The 16,456-nt window shown below is 42.2% G+C and overlaps 1 protein-coding gene across 1 annotated transcript in view; it reads right to left on the bottom strand.

Moving 5' to 3' along the window:
• Positions 1–4,427: 4,427 nt before the first annotated feature.
• hpse2 (heparanase 2) overlaps positions 4,428–16,456 on the bottom strand; it is a 114,106-nt gene continuing 102,077 nt past the window's right edge. Inside the window, exon 12 of the mRNA XM_036960382.1 lies at positions 4,428–7,805. Within this exon, the coding sequence (XP_036816277.1) occupies positions 7,643–7,805 (163 nt within the window). The 3' untranslated portion in view covers positions 4,428–7,642. The remainder of the gene's footprint in view (positions 7,806–16,456) is intronic.

Genomic DNA, 16,456 nt, shown 5'->3' with positions numbered 1-16,456 from the left:
TATCTTTGAGCAAAGTAAAAAGAAACACACACACGTGTACGCACACACATACACGTACGCACACACACACACACACACGTACGCACACACACACACACACACACACACACACACACACACACACACACACACACACACACACACACACACACACACACACACAAATGGAGATCTTGTGGAATTTTGGAACGTTCCTTTTTCCTTAAAAAAAGGATCTTAAAAGGTTATAAATTAATGGGCAGAACAAATCTGCGCCTGTGGGGACATTCTAGAATACTCTGAATAGTCTGAGTTTGGCTTCTGGCAGACCATTCATGTTTCTGGGTCTAGCTACTAATCTGTACAATCAGTTTCCAGCGGCTGGATGTTCATGGAAGTTTTTTTAAGCTGACTACTGTATACACAGAGTAAACATAGCAAAGTGGCCTGCAGAAATCCTTAAATGTTTCAAAAATGGATCACAGAGTATAAACAGTGTGTGTGTGTGTGTGTGTGTGTGTGTGTGTGTGTGTGTGTGTGTGTGTGTGCGTGCACACGCGCACATATTTGTGTGTGTGTTCTTCAAAATGGATCACAGCGTATAAACAGAGTTAGCCAGGGTATGGTTACAGCTACCTCTGTTAAAGAGTCGCTGTCACGCAAAGGTATCTAGAACAACGGTATCCAGAACAAAGGTATCCAGAACAACTGTGTAGTGTCCCAAACCGCGCCACCATCAGATTGGGTCAAAAGAAACGGCGCACAGAGGTCATAATCACAAAGTACTGGTTTAGAAGAAGCTGAGCTGTCCAAACAAAAGTTTCCCAGAATTTCCTGATGAGAGCACTGGATAAGATTCTGCTAAATGGTCAGAGCGTCAGTTCAGAAGTATGGGTTGGATGGATCAGAATCAGATCTGGAAGGGCAACACATAACACACAACACACACAACACACACATGTCCGTCCATGAGCTCTAGGCTTAACGTTCACTTCAGCACTCTACAGACAATATTTCTTACTCTGTGAAGTCTTTTCTGTTTAGCACTGTTTCCTTTGTGCACTTCATTATTTTATTCAATGAATTCAGCCATGAGAAATACAAAGTGTTGAACTCTAAAAAGCCATGTTCTTGGCATAAACATATGTGTATGTGTTTGGCAGAGACAGTTGTTTGTGTCAGTTCATCCCTGTATGTGTGACAGACTACATCATGAGGATCAGGTCTTGGGAGTTGTAATCAAATGAACTGTGAAATCTCTCTGATGTTGTTTTCCTGAGAAACTCCAGTCCAGTTTTCACTTTGAACGTGTTTCTGGAGATCAGTGTGCTTTTCTCTCTCCTTTGTGTGTGTGGGTGTATGTGTGTGTGTGTGTGTGGGTGCGTACATTTGTGCATGCGTGCATGTTCTTGCTTGTGTGTGTGGTTCACTTAATTTTGCACAAATAAAGGGTCCTTAAGGTGAGTGAAGTGCTTTGATGATTTAAGGGCTGATTGTGGATACATATACTGTTGCCTTCAGACCAAAACATGCACAAAGAGAGAGAGACAGAACCCCGCTTTCTCTTACCAGGACCACTGGCTAAATTAACCAAGTGTGACTGAGTCTGGTACTCTGTTTAAAAGTAAACCAGTTTGGCCCTTTTAAGATGAACCATATGTGGGATGGAGACTGGGTTCTTCAGGCAAATTTCTGAACAGGTCTGTGATATTTATATGAAGTCACAATTCTGTACATTATGCAAGTTCAGTGATTATGTTCATGACTCTTGAAGGACTGCCAACACAATGTCACTATTTCTAAATATCCAACATAAAAGTACACTGTTCAACAAGTATTTGAACACCACACACTGTTGTACTCAAGGCCGGCTCTGACAAGCTTCCCTGGGTAGACCTCGTCACCTAAAAGAAAATAATAGATATCATATTTGTTTCACAGCAGCGTAAACTCTCAACAGTACTGTGTCTGGTTTATGGTCCGCTGCTAGCCCCCCACAGCCCATACAAACCCTCTCCTCTCCTCTGAAGGCCTTGATAATTAGTTGAGTAGTTATATCAGGTGTGCTGGTATAGGACTGGAACAAAAACGTGCAAGGACAAATATTGTCTATTATATTGACAAGATAGTCAAGTGGCAGCTCTAGCAATGGAAATACATGTCCTCAAAGATGGAAGGCAGGCAGGACGAGGTGAGGTCAGATGAGATCTAGCAGTTTGAGCGTTGGGCCGGTTACCAAAAAGTTGCTGGTTCAAATCCCTGACCCAACAAGGTGAACAGAAATCTGTCGATGTGCTTTAGAGCAAGGCACTTAACCCTAATTGCTTCTGTAAGTTGCTCTGGATAAGAGCGCCTGCTAAATGACTCAAATGTAGCCAATGAGAGGGCAGATATGCATGTGAACAACAAGCCATAGATAAGGGACTCATTTTCATATCTGTGTCATTATAGCATCTGGAACAGCCTGGGCAAGAGCATGGGCAGCACCATTGAGTCTTTTAAAGTAGTCCATTTTCTTCTTCGCCATTGGCTGATTGCGCCCAACTCATAGGAATCCCCACCCAGTTGACTACTTTAAAATGGTGGGAGCCCTCATCCATGCTAAAAGTCCTCTATCTATCTCTATCAAAACAGACACAATTCTGATGTAAAGTTGCCAAAATGCCACGTGCGTCACCTTATATCAGTACATTCATAACAATCTAACCATTTGGAAATTGATGGAAATTGATGTAAAATATATCACTAGCCACTTTAAACAATGCTACTTAATAGAATGTTTACATACCTACATTACTCATCTCATATGTATATGTATATACTGTACTCTATATCATCTACTGCATCTTTATGTAATACATGTATCACTAGCCACTTTAACTATGCCACTTTGTTTACATTGCTCATCGCATATGTACAGTGGGGCAAAAAAGTATTTAGTCAGCCACCAATTGTCCAGGTTCTCCAACTTAAAAAGATGAGAGAGGCGTGTAATTTTACACCATAATTTGCAAATAAATTCATAAAAAATCCTACAATGTGATTTTCTGGATTTTTTTCCTCATTTTGTCTGTCATAGTTGAAGTGTACCTATGATGAAAATTACAAGCCTCTCTCATCCTTTTAAGTGGGAGAACTTGCACAATTGGTGGCTGACTAAATACTTTTTTGCCCCACTGTATATACTGTACTCGATTCCATCTACTGCATCTTGCCTATGCCGTTCTGCACCATCACTCATTCATATCTTTATGTACATATTCTTTATCCCTTTACACTTGTGTGTATAAGGTAGTCGTTTTGGAATTGTTAGGTTAGATTACTCGTTGGTTATTGCTGCATTGTCGGAACTAGAAGCACAAGCATTTCGCTACACTCGCATTAACATCTGCTAACCATGTGTATGTGACAAATAAATTTGATTTGATTACTAAACTTATATTTGATCAAATAAGTATCATGTAGAAAATTATCGATTACATTTTTTGTAGACCAAATTCGACATTCTCTCATTGAACTCCATATGACTGTGGGCTTATTTTTGTGGACAGATTTTGGGCGGATCAAAACTTCTCACTTGGCCTCTTCCTTTCTGGCAAGGACCAGTGTAGTGAAACACTGAATTTACCTGGTTCTGAAGCATTGGGGACTTACCCTGACCCAGCTTGGTCGGGCCGAGCCTAGCCTTGCGAATGTTTCCCATCAACCACTGACCCTCCACCTCTCTCTGACAGAACAGGACTCTCCCTCTCCACAACACAGCAAAGCCTGATTACAGCTGCCCCCAAATCTGCTGGGGGCTCTGTGTTTGTGAGTGTGTGTTTCTGTGTGTGTGAGTGTGTGTTTCTGTGTGTGTGTCCCCTGGCTCTCTTTGTGAGATCTCCAGCGTGGGGACTGGAGATATGGGCGGCACTCTTTGAGGATACGTTAGTTGATTCACCGGCTGGAATGGATAGAAAGAAAGAAAGACAAGAAAGAAAAGAAAAAGAAAGAGTTTGTGTATGTGTGTGTCTCCAGGGATGTGCGTTCTGATTGCTTCCTACTGTTACCTTTCGGTCCTTTCATCCTCTCACTTTTGACTCACTAACATGTGGTCCTGTATATCCCGTCTTCCTCTTTTCGTCTTTCCTCTCTCTTTTCTCTTTACACTCAGTAACCTTGCAGAGAGAATGGAATGTTAATTTAATTCTATGGCATTTTAATGCTATTTATTCAGTAATACTATTGACGTAGACAAATCTGCTTTCACATAGTTTTAGCCATACAGTAGCTGCGCGTGAGACAGTACTATATGGGCTAAGTAGATCTACTTTGCCTATAGTAGCTTACAGTAGCTACTGTAAGATTTTCCAAATAGGAATTTGCACATAAATCTACTGCATGTGTGGTTTGTTAGATTAACAAAATCCCCAAACAAAAGTAAAGCAGAATCACAATGGAAATCAAAGTTATTGTAAATATTTTATTATCGCTGTATATATTTTATTTTCCAAAAAATAATGCTCAATTGCACACTTAACACAATAAAATAATGCTATTTAAAAAAAAAAAGGAAATATGAACAACTCTACATGAACTATGAAACACATTCAGAGGAGGAAAAATATGCTTATTACTATTTAACACACATAAAAAATGATCAAATCTACCTCTCCCAACCCTATACATACACTGGAGAATAGTTACATACCATTTACTGTACTGTCATTTTCAATTTGCCTTAGGGTTCTGTATCAGTCTTACCCAAAAGGTACCATTGAGTTCCATTTTGCTTCCTCAACATAAAAAATTATTACATACAAATATACATTCGATTTAAATTACAATGATATGTAAGTAAACACTTCAAGCACGCATCTTCTGTAATTAACACACTTTTATATACATTACATATTCAAATAGGATGATGATACACCGGCTAAGGGAATTCTGTACAAAACAATCCAAACTTAAAGGACAATTCCGCCACTTTTCAACATTACATTCATTATCTCCAGTCCCAAACCAGTGTCTACATATGTGAGTTTCTATGATCTGTAGATAATAAGATAAGAAAGGTCCTAAAAAATACTTGTCGGATTATTGGTAAAAACACCAACATCTAAACCTCCAACGAGTTTCTAGCCAGAGGGAAGGTATTTTCTTCCTCTCCTTACTTCTGTCACCACAAATCTCATAGTGTTTGAGAAACACAGTTTGTAAAATGTTTTAGCTTTTAATGGTGTCATCGGGTAGAACTTGTTCCACAAAACGTAGAAATGTACCGTTTTCAAGTATGTAGACCGATGTATTGTGCTGTGAATAATGAAAATGAGGTTGAAAAGTGATGGAATTGCCCTTTAATAAGTATTTAATAATAAAAGCTAGCAGCATAATATGACTGTACATTGGACTAGACGTGTAGTGATGAGTATGCTTCTGAAATATGAATGGGAGGTTGAGTGACAATAAGTTTTCAGTTGCAGACTGTATGTTCATATTGACCCCGCTGTGGCTGCTAGAGAGAAATACTGTAAATGCAATGTTTGTTGTTTCGTATTACAGAAAAATGAACATTAAACCAGTGACCTGACCAGTAACCAGTAACCCGACTCTGTCCCTTTCTTTTCTTTCTGAAGATGGATACTCTGCTGTGACGGGGTTGGGTAGGTTACTTTCTTAAATGTAATCTTTTACAGTTACTAGTTACCTGTCCAAAATTGTAATCAGTAACGTTACTTTTGGATTACCCAAACTCAGTAGTGTAATCTGATTACTTTCAGTTACTTTTGGATTACTTCCCCCTTGGTGTGTCTACGATGGAACAAACTTAAACTTGAGACTTTTTTTTTTATGTCATTGACAAAACAGAAAGGTGTCAATTTATTTTTTTCCACAAACAACCTTCCTGAATTTAAAAGTAATCCAATAAGTAATCATCTAGTTTTTCAAAAGTATCTGTAATCTGATTACAATATCTTTGCTGGTAATGTAACTGAACACATTAATACAAAAATAATAAATCAGATTACATGTAACCAGTTACTCCCCAGCCCTGGATGTGCATCGCTGCCTTAAACTGTCATTCAGACAACAGACATACCACAAAGAGATTCCCAATTACCAATGAACCGTTTAGTTATAGATGTAAGCCGAGCTGTTTCAGAAAGCAAGATAAAATGTTTTCCCTGATGGACATGGTAGACAAGGACAGGCTCATCAGCAGGGGTATTCACACACACACACACACACACACACACACACACACACACACACACACACACACACACACACACACACACACACACACACACACACACACACACACACAGATAATTCAATCAGACAGCAGACATGGCTGTTGGAGCTAACACATGCCCTGCGGTTGACTGGTTGTGTTTTCTCCATGTTTTCTCTTCTTTCTGTCTAACCGTCTGCCAGGAGTTTGTGAGTATCAACAACAGAGAGTTGAAAGGAGTTTGCGGGGGAAACAATAAGAGTTGTTGGCAGATACAAAGCTGAGTGACCGTTAGTAGATCTGATGATCAAAGACATGGAAGAGAAGTATTGTTGGAGGATGATACAACCTTCTGACATAGAAGTACTGTCATAACAAAACTCAATAACCTTTTTACAAAACAATACAAAATCACATAGTAGAATAATCACTGTCCATCTCACAACACATGGGGAGTTGGTGTAGAGAGCGATTGAAAGGTATTCAGTGCAACCCTTGTTTTGGACAAAGAGCAAGCCTTTCAGAGTCAGACCAGGGACTAGGGAATAGTGATAACGAACCAGAAGGTAGAAAGTAAGGGCTAGGAAGTAAGGATAAGTGGAGCGAGGGGTGAGGAGGGATGAGGGCTAGGAAGTAAGGATAAGTGGAGCGAGGGGTGAGGAGGGATGAGGGCTAGGAAGTAAGGAGAAGTGGAGCGAGGGGTGAGGAGGGATGAGGGCTAGGAAGTAAGGATAAGTGGAGTGAGGGGTGAGGAGGGATGAGGGCTAGGAAATAAGGAGAAGTGGAGCGAGGGGTGAGGAGGGATGAGGGCTAGGAAGTAAGGATAAGTGGAGTGAGGGGTGAGGAGGGATGAGGGCTAGGAAGTAAGGATAAGTGGAGCAAGGGGTGAGGAGGTGGTCCGGTATTAGGAAAAGTTTGGGGGTGGTGAGGGGTGAGGAGGTGGTCCGGTATTAGGAAATGGTGGGGGTAGTGAGTGGTGAGGAGGTGGTCCGGTATTAGGAAATGGTGGGGGTGGTGAGGGGTGAGGAGGTGGTCCGGTATTAGGAAAAGTTTGGGGGTGGTGAGGGGTGAGGAGGTGGTCCGGTATTAGGAAATGGTGGGGGTAGTGAGTGGTGAGGAGGTGGTCCGGTATTAGGAAATGGTGGGGGTGGTGAGGGGTGAGGAGGTGGTCCGGTATTAGGAAATGGTGGGGGTGGTGAGGGGTGAGGAGGTGGTCCGGTATTAGGAAATGGTGGGGGTAGTGAGTGGTGAGGAGGTGGTCCGGTATTAGGAAATGGTGGGGGTGGTGAGGGGTGAGGAGGTGGTCCGGTATTAGGAAATGGTGGGAGTGGTGAGGGGTGAGGAGGGATGAGGGCTAGGGGGTGAGGGATGAGGGCTAGGGGGTGAGGAGTGTGGGGGGAGGGTGAAGGATTTCGGGGTGAAGGGTGAGGAGGAGTGTGTTGAGTATTATTTGCGGCAGGCGTAAGCGTTGATGTTCTTGATGACGTAGAAGCCGATGGTCATAGGGGGCATGGCTATTGTCCTTCCCGCCCGCAGTGTCCGAGGCTTCAACTCCGGAAATGTCTCATTGTCCACCATCAACAACCTTTCTCCATTCAACTGGACTGACCTGGAGGAAGAAAGGAGAGTGGAGTTAGAGAGATGAAGAGAGTGGAATGAGATAGGAGGGAGGGGGGAGAGAGAGGACAGGGATATGAGAGAGAAGACAGAGCGGGAGAAGGGTGGGAGAGGAGAGAGGGTTTAACTTCTGCCCAAAGCTGGACTGGTAGGGAAGGAGTCATTCTGAGGCTGTACTTACAGTCCTCTGAAGACTAGAGGGCGCTACAGTCACATCATTGCAGCTTCTTGACACAAGAGCAGGTTTTGTGACAGATGTGATCCTTCTGATCTAGATGGAAGAGTAGCTAGGTTGGGGTTTATTCTTTCTCAATACCAGGCAATTCATGAATTGATCTGCACTCCCATGGGTGAATTCCTAGTCCAATACAAATAACTGGCATGGAACGTATTACAAACTCATTGAACTCTGCCACAGAGAGCACTGAGAAGAATTTCAACCACTTTGGGACTGGGGATTAGACTGGATGCTCATAAACAAATAGTCATACGAAATAACACAAACATAAGTCTTCAGAAACACAATAACTTAGGCACATTTTTCAATGTTGAATTTTTACGAGTGCCAGATTCCCATAGACGTTTTCCTGTCCCGTCATCTGCGAGAGGAGGCCTGTACTAAGTCAGCGGTCCACTAGCTAACTGAAAGTGAAAGCCTAATGAATCCAATGCAATGAGGTTTTAACTTCCATGCCAAAACGACGATAAACACAGCGAAATAGCAAATGAATTACACGATTATAAATAAGGAAAAATTATGAAGACAATTTTGTAACATTTTCTCAGGGGAAAAACAACACTCAGAGTCATATATTAATCTAAATATGTGGCTCTGGCAACATCTAATTGGGAGACGTTCCATTGGAGTCATCAGACAACTATGTTGTTGTTCTGAACAACAGAACTGTTGGTCTAATAAAGGTAGTAAGTACACCCTTACATGCACCCTATCGCCGTACATAACTCTTCCATCACTCTGAACACTCACACCTCCACCTCCACAGGGATTTAAAGACTGAACACTCTCTCTCTCTCTCTCTCTCTCTCTCTCTCTCTCTCTCTCTCTCTCTCTCTCTCTCTCTCTCTCTCTCTATCGCTCTCTCTCCCCCCCCCTCTCTCTCTCTCTCTATGTCGCTCTCTATCTCTCAATTAAATTCAAGGGGCTTTATCGGCATGGGAAATGTATGATTACGTTGTCAGTGAAATAGATAATAAACAAAAGTGAAATAAACAATAAAAAATTAACAGTAAACATTCACAAAAGTTCCAAAAGAATAAAGACATTTCATGGGTTGTATTTACAATGGTGTCTGTTCTCCCAACCTCTCTCTCTCCCAACCTCTCTCTCTCTCACTTTCTCTCTCCCTTGACACGGTGTGATAGTGTGTGTCACACAGCAGACCTCAGAACCCCGATGTGGATCTTAACTAACACCTTCATCACAGGATTTCTGTTAGCTAGTTCAAGGCCCTGGGGAACAGGGAAGTGGAATGAGAGATAAATAGAGAGAACAGAGAGAAAGAGAAAGGGGGAGAATGTAAATCACATTAAACTCCTCTAATGGTTCCATATGTTGGTCCTTTAGCAGCTCCTGGATATATATGTGTATGTGTGTGTGTGTGTGTGTGTGTGTGTGTGTGTGCGTGTGCGTGTGCGTGTGTGTGTGCATGAGTGGAAAATCCTCCAGGAAGGGGAGGCAGCACTACTGATTTTCTCCCAAAAGAAACATGGCCGACAGTACTGAGCAGTACACTATGTGCAGTATGCATAGTGCTGAGACCCAGACAACCTGTAGCTATCTAAATCCAGCAAACTCAAATACACCTACATCATGCATCAACCTACTGTACGCTCACATCAACCTACTGTACGCTCACATCAACCTACTGTACACTCACATCAACCTACTGTACACTCACATCAACCTACTGTACACTCACATCAACCTACTGTACGCTCACATCAACCTACTGTACGCTCACATCAACTTACTGTACGCTCATATCAACTTACTGTACACTCACATCAACCTACTGTACGCTCACATCAACCTACTGTACGCTCACATCAACCTACTGTACACTCACATCAACCTACTGTACACTCACATCAACCTACTGTACACTCACATCAACCTACTGTACGCTCACATCAACCTACTGTACACTCACATCAACCTACTGTACACTCACATCAACCTACTGTACGCTCACATCAACCTACTGTACGCTCACATCAACCTACTGTACACTCACATCAACCTACTGTATACTCACATCAACCTACTGTATACTCACATCAACCTACTGTATACTCACATCAACCTACTGTATACTCACATCAACCTACTGTACACTCACATCAACCTACTGTACACTCATATCAACCTACTGTATACTCACATCAACCTACTGTATACTCACATCAACCTACTGTATACTCACATCAACCTACTGTATACTCACATCAACCTACTGTACACTCACATCAACCTACTGTATACTCACATCAACCTACTGTACACTCACATCAACCTACTGTATACTCACATCAACCTACTGTATACTCACATCAACCTACTGTACACTCACATCAACCTACTGTACACTCATATCAACCTACTGTACGCTCACATCAACCTACTGTACGCTCACATCAACCTACTGTATACTCACATCAACCTACTGTATACTCACATCAACCTACTGTATACTCACATCAACCTACTGTATACTCACATCAACCTACTGTACACTCACATCAACCTACTGTATACTCACATCAACCTACTGTACACTCACATCAACCTACTGTATACTCACATTAACCTACTGTATACTCACATCAACCTACTGTACACTCACATCAACCTACTGTACACTCATATCAACCTACTGTACGCTCACATCAACCTACTGTACGCTCACATCAACCTACTGTACACTCACATCAACCTACTGTACACTCACATCAACCTACTGTACACTCACATCAACCTACTGTACACTCACATCAACCTACTGTACACTCACATCAACCTACTGTATACTTACATCAACCTACTGTACACTCACATCAACCTACTGTACACTCATATCAACCTACTGTACACTCATATCAACCTACTGTATACTCACATCAACCTACTGTATACTCACATCAACCTACTGTATACTCACATCAACCTACTGTATACTCACATCAACCTACTGTATACTCACATCAACCTACTGTACACTCACATCAACCTACTGTATACTCACATCAACCTACTGTACACTCACATCAACCTACTGTATACTCACATCAACCTACTGTATACTCACATCAACCTACTGTACACTCACATCAACCTACTGTACACTCATATCAACCTACTGTACGCTCACATCAACCTACTGTACGCTCACATCAACCTACTGTACACTCACATCAACCTACTGTACACTCACATCAACCTACTGTACACTCACATCAACCTACTGTACACTCACATCAACCTACTGTACACTCACATCAACCTACTGTATACTCACATCAACCTACTGTACACTCACATCAACCTACTGTACACTCACATCAACCTACTGTACACTCACATCAACCTACTGTATACTCACATCAACCTACTGTACACTCACATCAACCTACTGTACACTCACATCAACCTACTGTACACTCACATCAACCTACTGTACACTCACATCAACCTACTGTACACTCACATCAACCTACTGTACACTCACATCAACCTACTGTATACTCACATCAACCTACTGTACACTCACATCAACCTACTGTACACTCACATCAACCTACTGTACACTCACATCAACCTACTGTACACTCACATCAACCTACTGTACACTCACATCAACCTACTGTATACTCACATCAACCTACTGTACACTCACATCAACCTACTGTATACTCACTAACCTACTGTACACTCACATCAACCTACTGTACACTCACATCAACCTACTGTATACTCACATCAACCTACTGTACACTCACATCAACCTACTGTACACTCACATCAACCTACTGTACACTCACATCAACCTACTGTACACTCACATCAACCTACTGTATACTCACATCAACCTACTGTATACTCAAGACCCTGAATAGACCTTTTTCTTTAAGTCAACAAGTTTTACCTAACATTCACTCCAACACTGTTAGACTACAGTAACAATTGTAGAGACCCGGATTACAGTCCAGTTCGGACTGCCCCTTGAATTCACTGCAATGTTATTTGACAACAATCCTTCCATATTCCATGGAAAACGTGAGAACAAATCTGATTAGTCACGTACACAGCTAACAGCATGCATAAAAGGTGCAGTGAAATGCTTGCATGCTAGCTCCCTCAACATTGCAGTACAATAATCAATATATATCAATATAAAAAAAGTCAAATAAAAATATCAAGTAATTAGAAGGTAGTATGCAAAGTAATAAACTGACATGTACACAATAGGATTTACCGTATAGATTATGAATGTGCTATGTCAAGTATGACTGTATTTACAAATATGAAATGGTTCGTGTCATGGTTGCACGGTTAAATCGATAGCATATAAAAGAACAGCAGCGTTGACTGTGTGTGGTATCACTACAGGCACACATCACAGCACTGTGGCCTCGTCACTACTCTCTCTCCTCCTGCCCTGTCACCACAATTGTTTCACACTGTCTAAATAAAGCAATACAAAATAAGAAAGGAGGGTGGAATTACACTGTGATCTAGGACTGAGAGGACCTAATTGAGACCATAGGCTCCAAATAGGAAAGGAGAACTAGATATTTCCATGGGAACCAGAGAGCGCCACATTGGCTGATTTACGAGATTTAATGAGACCAATATGAAAAGGAAAATGAAAGGTCGTTTTGGGGCATTCGATGGATTACATTCTTTCGCACAACTGGTTAGCCTCAATTTCAAATAATCCTTGAACTTCTGTAACATTTCACTTGTTCATTTCACTTTGTTCATTTCACTTTGTATTGGAAAATCTAGAGATAGAAAAGCACATATCTAATTTGTTTGGTCAGAGCGGCATATTTACAGTCTATAGGGCCCGGCTGTTGAGTTCTAGTCATGTTTATAGACATCTGGAGCTGCTCAAACATGAATAAAAGTCTCCATTGCCCTGTCTGTGGTCAGTGGGAGCAGCTAGAACAGCAGTTAGAGTCTAGAACAGAGCCACTGCTTACGGTTCTATTAGGCACCACTATAATCCCCTGCAACACCACTCACACATCCTCATCATAAAACATCTGTTATTACAGCACACCCACGCACGCACACACACACACACTCACTCATTAGGCTATTATTGGAGGATCAGCCTTGTATCTGAATAACAGTCTGAGCTTAGACTGGAGAGGCCGAGAGAAGGATGGATTACTGCCAGACAGACAGCTGAAGGGACGGAGAGGGGAAAATAAGAGGTGAATGTGGAGAGCAAGTGCAACAGAGCTACTGATAGGGACTGGAGGCATTACAGGGATGGACATGGAGAGGAGAGAGGAAAAGAAGGATGAATGTGTAGAGATAATCAAGAGTAATCGATGCCAGGAATGGAGAGAGAAAGGAAGCAAGAGAAAACGGGTGAATGTGGACAGAAGGAGTGTAGCAGTGCCACTGATATGGAACAGGGGGAGGGGGCTTCTGCCAGTAACAGCGCAAAAGAAGAGAGGAAAAAGGGGTGAATGGAGTGTAGGGCCACTGGAACGAATAGAACAGCTAATCTGCCCAGAGAGCTCTGGGGGAGCAGACAAGATCAGACCAGAACATCCCCTCTGGGAAGGCCTCTGGTACCAGCAGATGTTTCTTATCAAGGCCTTATCAATTTCAATAAACCATGACAAAGCTATTATGCTAATCGGATTTTATGGCCAATTCTCAACCACGGAGGTTTGAACGCTTGTCTTTTTATCATCCACTAGACTGTATCAAATCAAAATCCAATCAAATGTTATTGGTCGCGTCCACATTTTGTTACATTACAGCCTTATTCTACAATTGATTGACATTTTCTTTTTTTTACACACATTAATCCGTTATGACAAAGCCAAAACATTTTTGCAAATGTATAAAATAATTTAAAAAACTGAAATACCTTACCAAGCCCTTTTTCTATGAGACTCGAAATTGAGCTCAGGTGCATCCTGTTTCCATTGATCATCCTTGACATGTGTCTACAAATTGTTTGGAGTCCACCTTTGGTAAATATAATTGATTGGACATCATTTGGAAAGGCACACACCTGTCTACATAAAGTTCCACAGTTGACAGTGCATGTCAGAGCAAACACTAAGCCATGAGGTCGAAGGAATTGTCCGTAGAGCTCCGAGACAGGATTGTGTCGTGCCACAGACCTGGGTAAGGGTACCAAAAGATTTCTGCAACATTGAAGGTCCCCAAGAACACAGTGGACTCCATCATTCTTAAATGGAAGAAATTTGGAACCACCAAGACTCTTCCTAGAGCTGGCCGCCTGGACAAACTGAGCAATCGGGGGAGAAGGTCAGGAAGGTGACCAACAACACGATGGTCACTCTTACAGAGCTCCAGAGTTCGTCTGTGGAGATGGGAGAATCTTCCAGAAGGACAACCATCTCTGCAGCACTCCACCAATCAAGTCTATATGGTAGAGTGGTCAGACGGAAGTCACTCCTCATTAAAAGGCACATGACAGCTAGCTTGGAGTTTGCCAAAATGCACCTAACGACTCTCAGACCATGAGAAACAAGATTCTCTAGTCTGATGAAACCAAGCTTGAACTTCTTGGAGTAAATACCAAGCCTCATATCTGGAGGAAACCTGGCACCATCCCTACGGTGAAGCATGGTGGTGGCAGCATCATGCTGTGGAGATGTTTTTCAGCAGCAGGGACTGGGAGACTCAGGATCGCGGCAAAGATGAACGGAGGAAAGTACAGAGAGATCCTTGATGAAAACCTGCTCCAGAGCCCCCAGGACCTCAGACTGGGGCAAAGGTTCACCTTCCAATAGGACAATGACTCTAAGCACAGATCCAAGACAATGCAGGAGTGGCTTTGGGACAAGTCTCTGAATGGCCTTGAGTGGCCCAGCCAGAACCTGGACTTGAACCCGATCAAACATCTCTGGAGAGACCTGAAAATATCTGTGCAGCAACACTCCCCATCCAACCTGACAGCGTTTAAGAAGATCTGCAGAGAAAAATGGGAGTAACTCCCCAAATACAGGTGTGCCAAACTTGTAGCCTCATACCCAAGAAGAATCAATGCTGTAATCACTGCCATAGCTGCTTCAACAAAGTGCTGAGTAAAGGGTCTGAATACTTAAGGAAATGTGATTTTTAAAAACATGTTTTTTCCCCATTATGGGTTATTGTGTGTAGATAGATGAGGAAAAAAAGGATTTAATAAATTTTAGAATAAGGCTGTAACGCAACAAAATGTGGAAAAAGTCAATGGGTCTGAACCCACTGTACATATAAAGTGGGTAAAACAGTATGTAAACATTATTAAAGTGACCAGTGTTCAATGACTTTGTACATAGGGCAGCAGTCAGTGTAGAGTACCGGGTGATAGCTGGCTAGCAACATTGACTAAAGTTCAGGGCAGGGTACTGGGCGGAGGCCGGCTAGTGGTGACTGATTAACAGTCTGATGGCCTTGAGATAGAACCTGTTTTTCAGTCTCTCGGTTCCAGCTTTGATGCACCTGTACTGTCTCTGCCTTCTAGATCAGGGGTTCTTAAACCTTTTCAGCCTTGGACCCAAATGAGAAATTCTGTGTTTTCCTGGGACCCAAGCAATAAATACAATAAATCACTGAATAAATAAACTGATTGATCACAAACAGATCACAAACAGATGTAGACCATAAAAAAACCCACACACAGTCCTAATGAGAGGTGTGTGACTGGTTGAAGTTTTCAACAAGCAGGTCTATTCTGGGCTCAGTTTTTGACAGTTGAGAACCCTGACTCGCACAGGTATGTGGTGCCAAACTGGACAAGAACATCTACTGCTTTCTCAGTCAGTTTCTCAGCATAAAAAAGCATCATGCGTCAGTGTATTCCAGTTCAGATTATTTTTTTCCCCCCATCTTCATCTGTACTGTTACTAGGGTTGCACTATTAGCTAGATAGCTTGTTTTGGCTAATGTTAGCTATTAGCTGTGTACAAGGCCAGGGGATTGTTTGAACGAGAAACTCACATCGACTACTATGAGTAGTACTCCCCTATTATACAATTACAATAATGCCCTTGTAGCTGACTTACTTTTCCACTGTCAAAGCACTGCTTCCTGAAGTATTCTGCCCGGTTCTGAAAGAACCCACTGGGTTTACCATCATGCTGTGGATGTTGGGTCAGGACCTGTCGTTTTCATTTGTTCGTTTTGAGAGACTCATTACTAAGCACTTCCCTGCACAAAACAAATTGTGGGCGCTACTCGTTATTTCTCAAAGTTTGTATGAAACCAAGAGAGAGAAACTCATCGCTGTGTTTGCCTTTAATGACAAGTGAACTCAGTCAGAACTTGTGACTAGCTTATCCATTCGATGACAGCGGTGAGTGATGGGGAGTGGGAATTACAAGCCAGTGACTGACAGCGCATCATCTGCTGCTGAACAACAGCAC

Source organism: Oncorhynchus mykiss, chromosome 23 (assembly GCF_013265735.2).
Source record: "Oncorhynchus mykiss isolate Arlee chromosome 23, USDA_OmykA_1.1, whole genome shotgun sequence".
NCBI classification, from domain to species: Eukaryota; Metazoa; Chordata; class Actinopteri; order Salmoniformes; family Salmonidae; genus Oncorhynchus; species Oncorhynchus mykiss.
The sequence above is the reverse complement of the archived record's forward strand: the minus strand, read 5'-3'. Positions and strand labels throughout refer to the sequence as shown.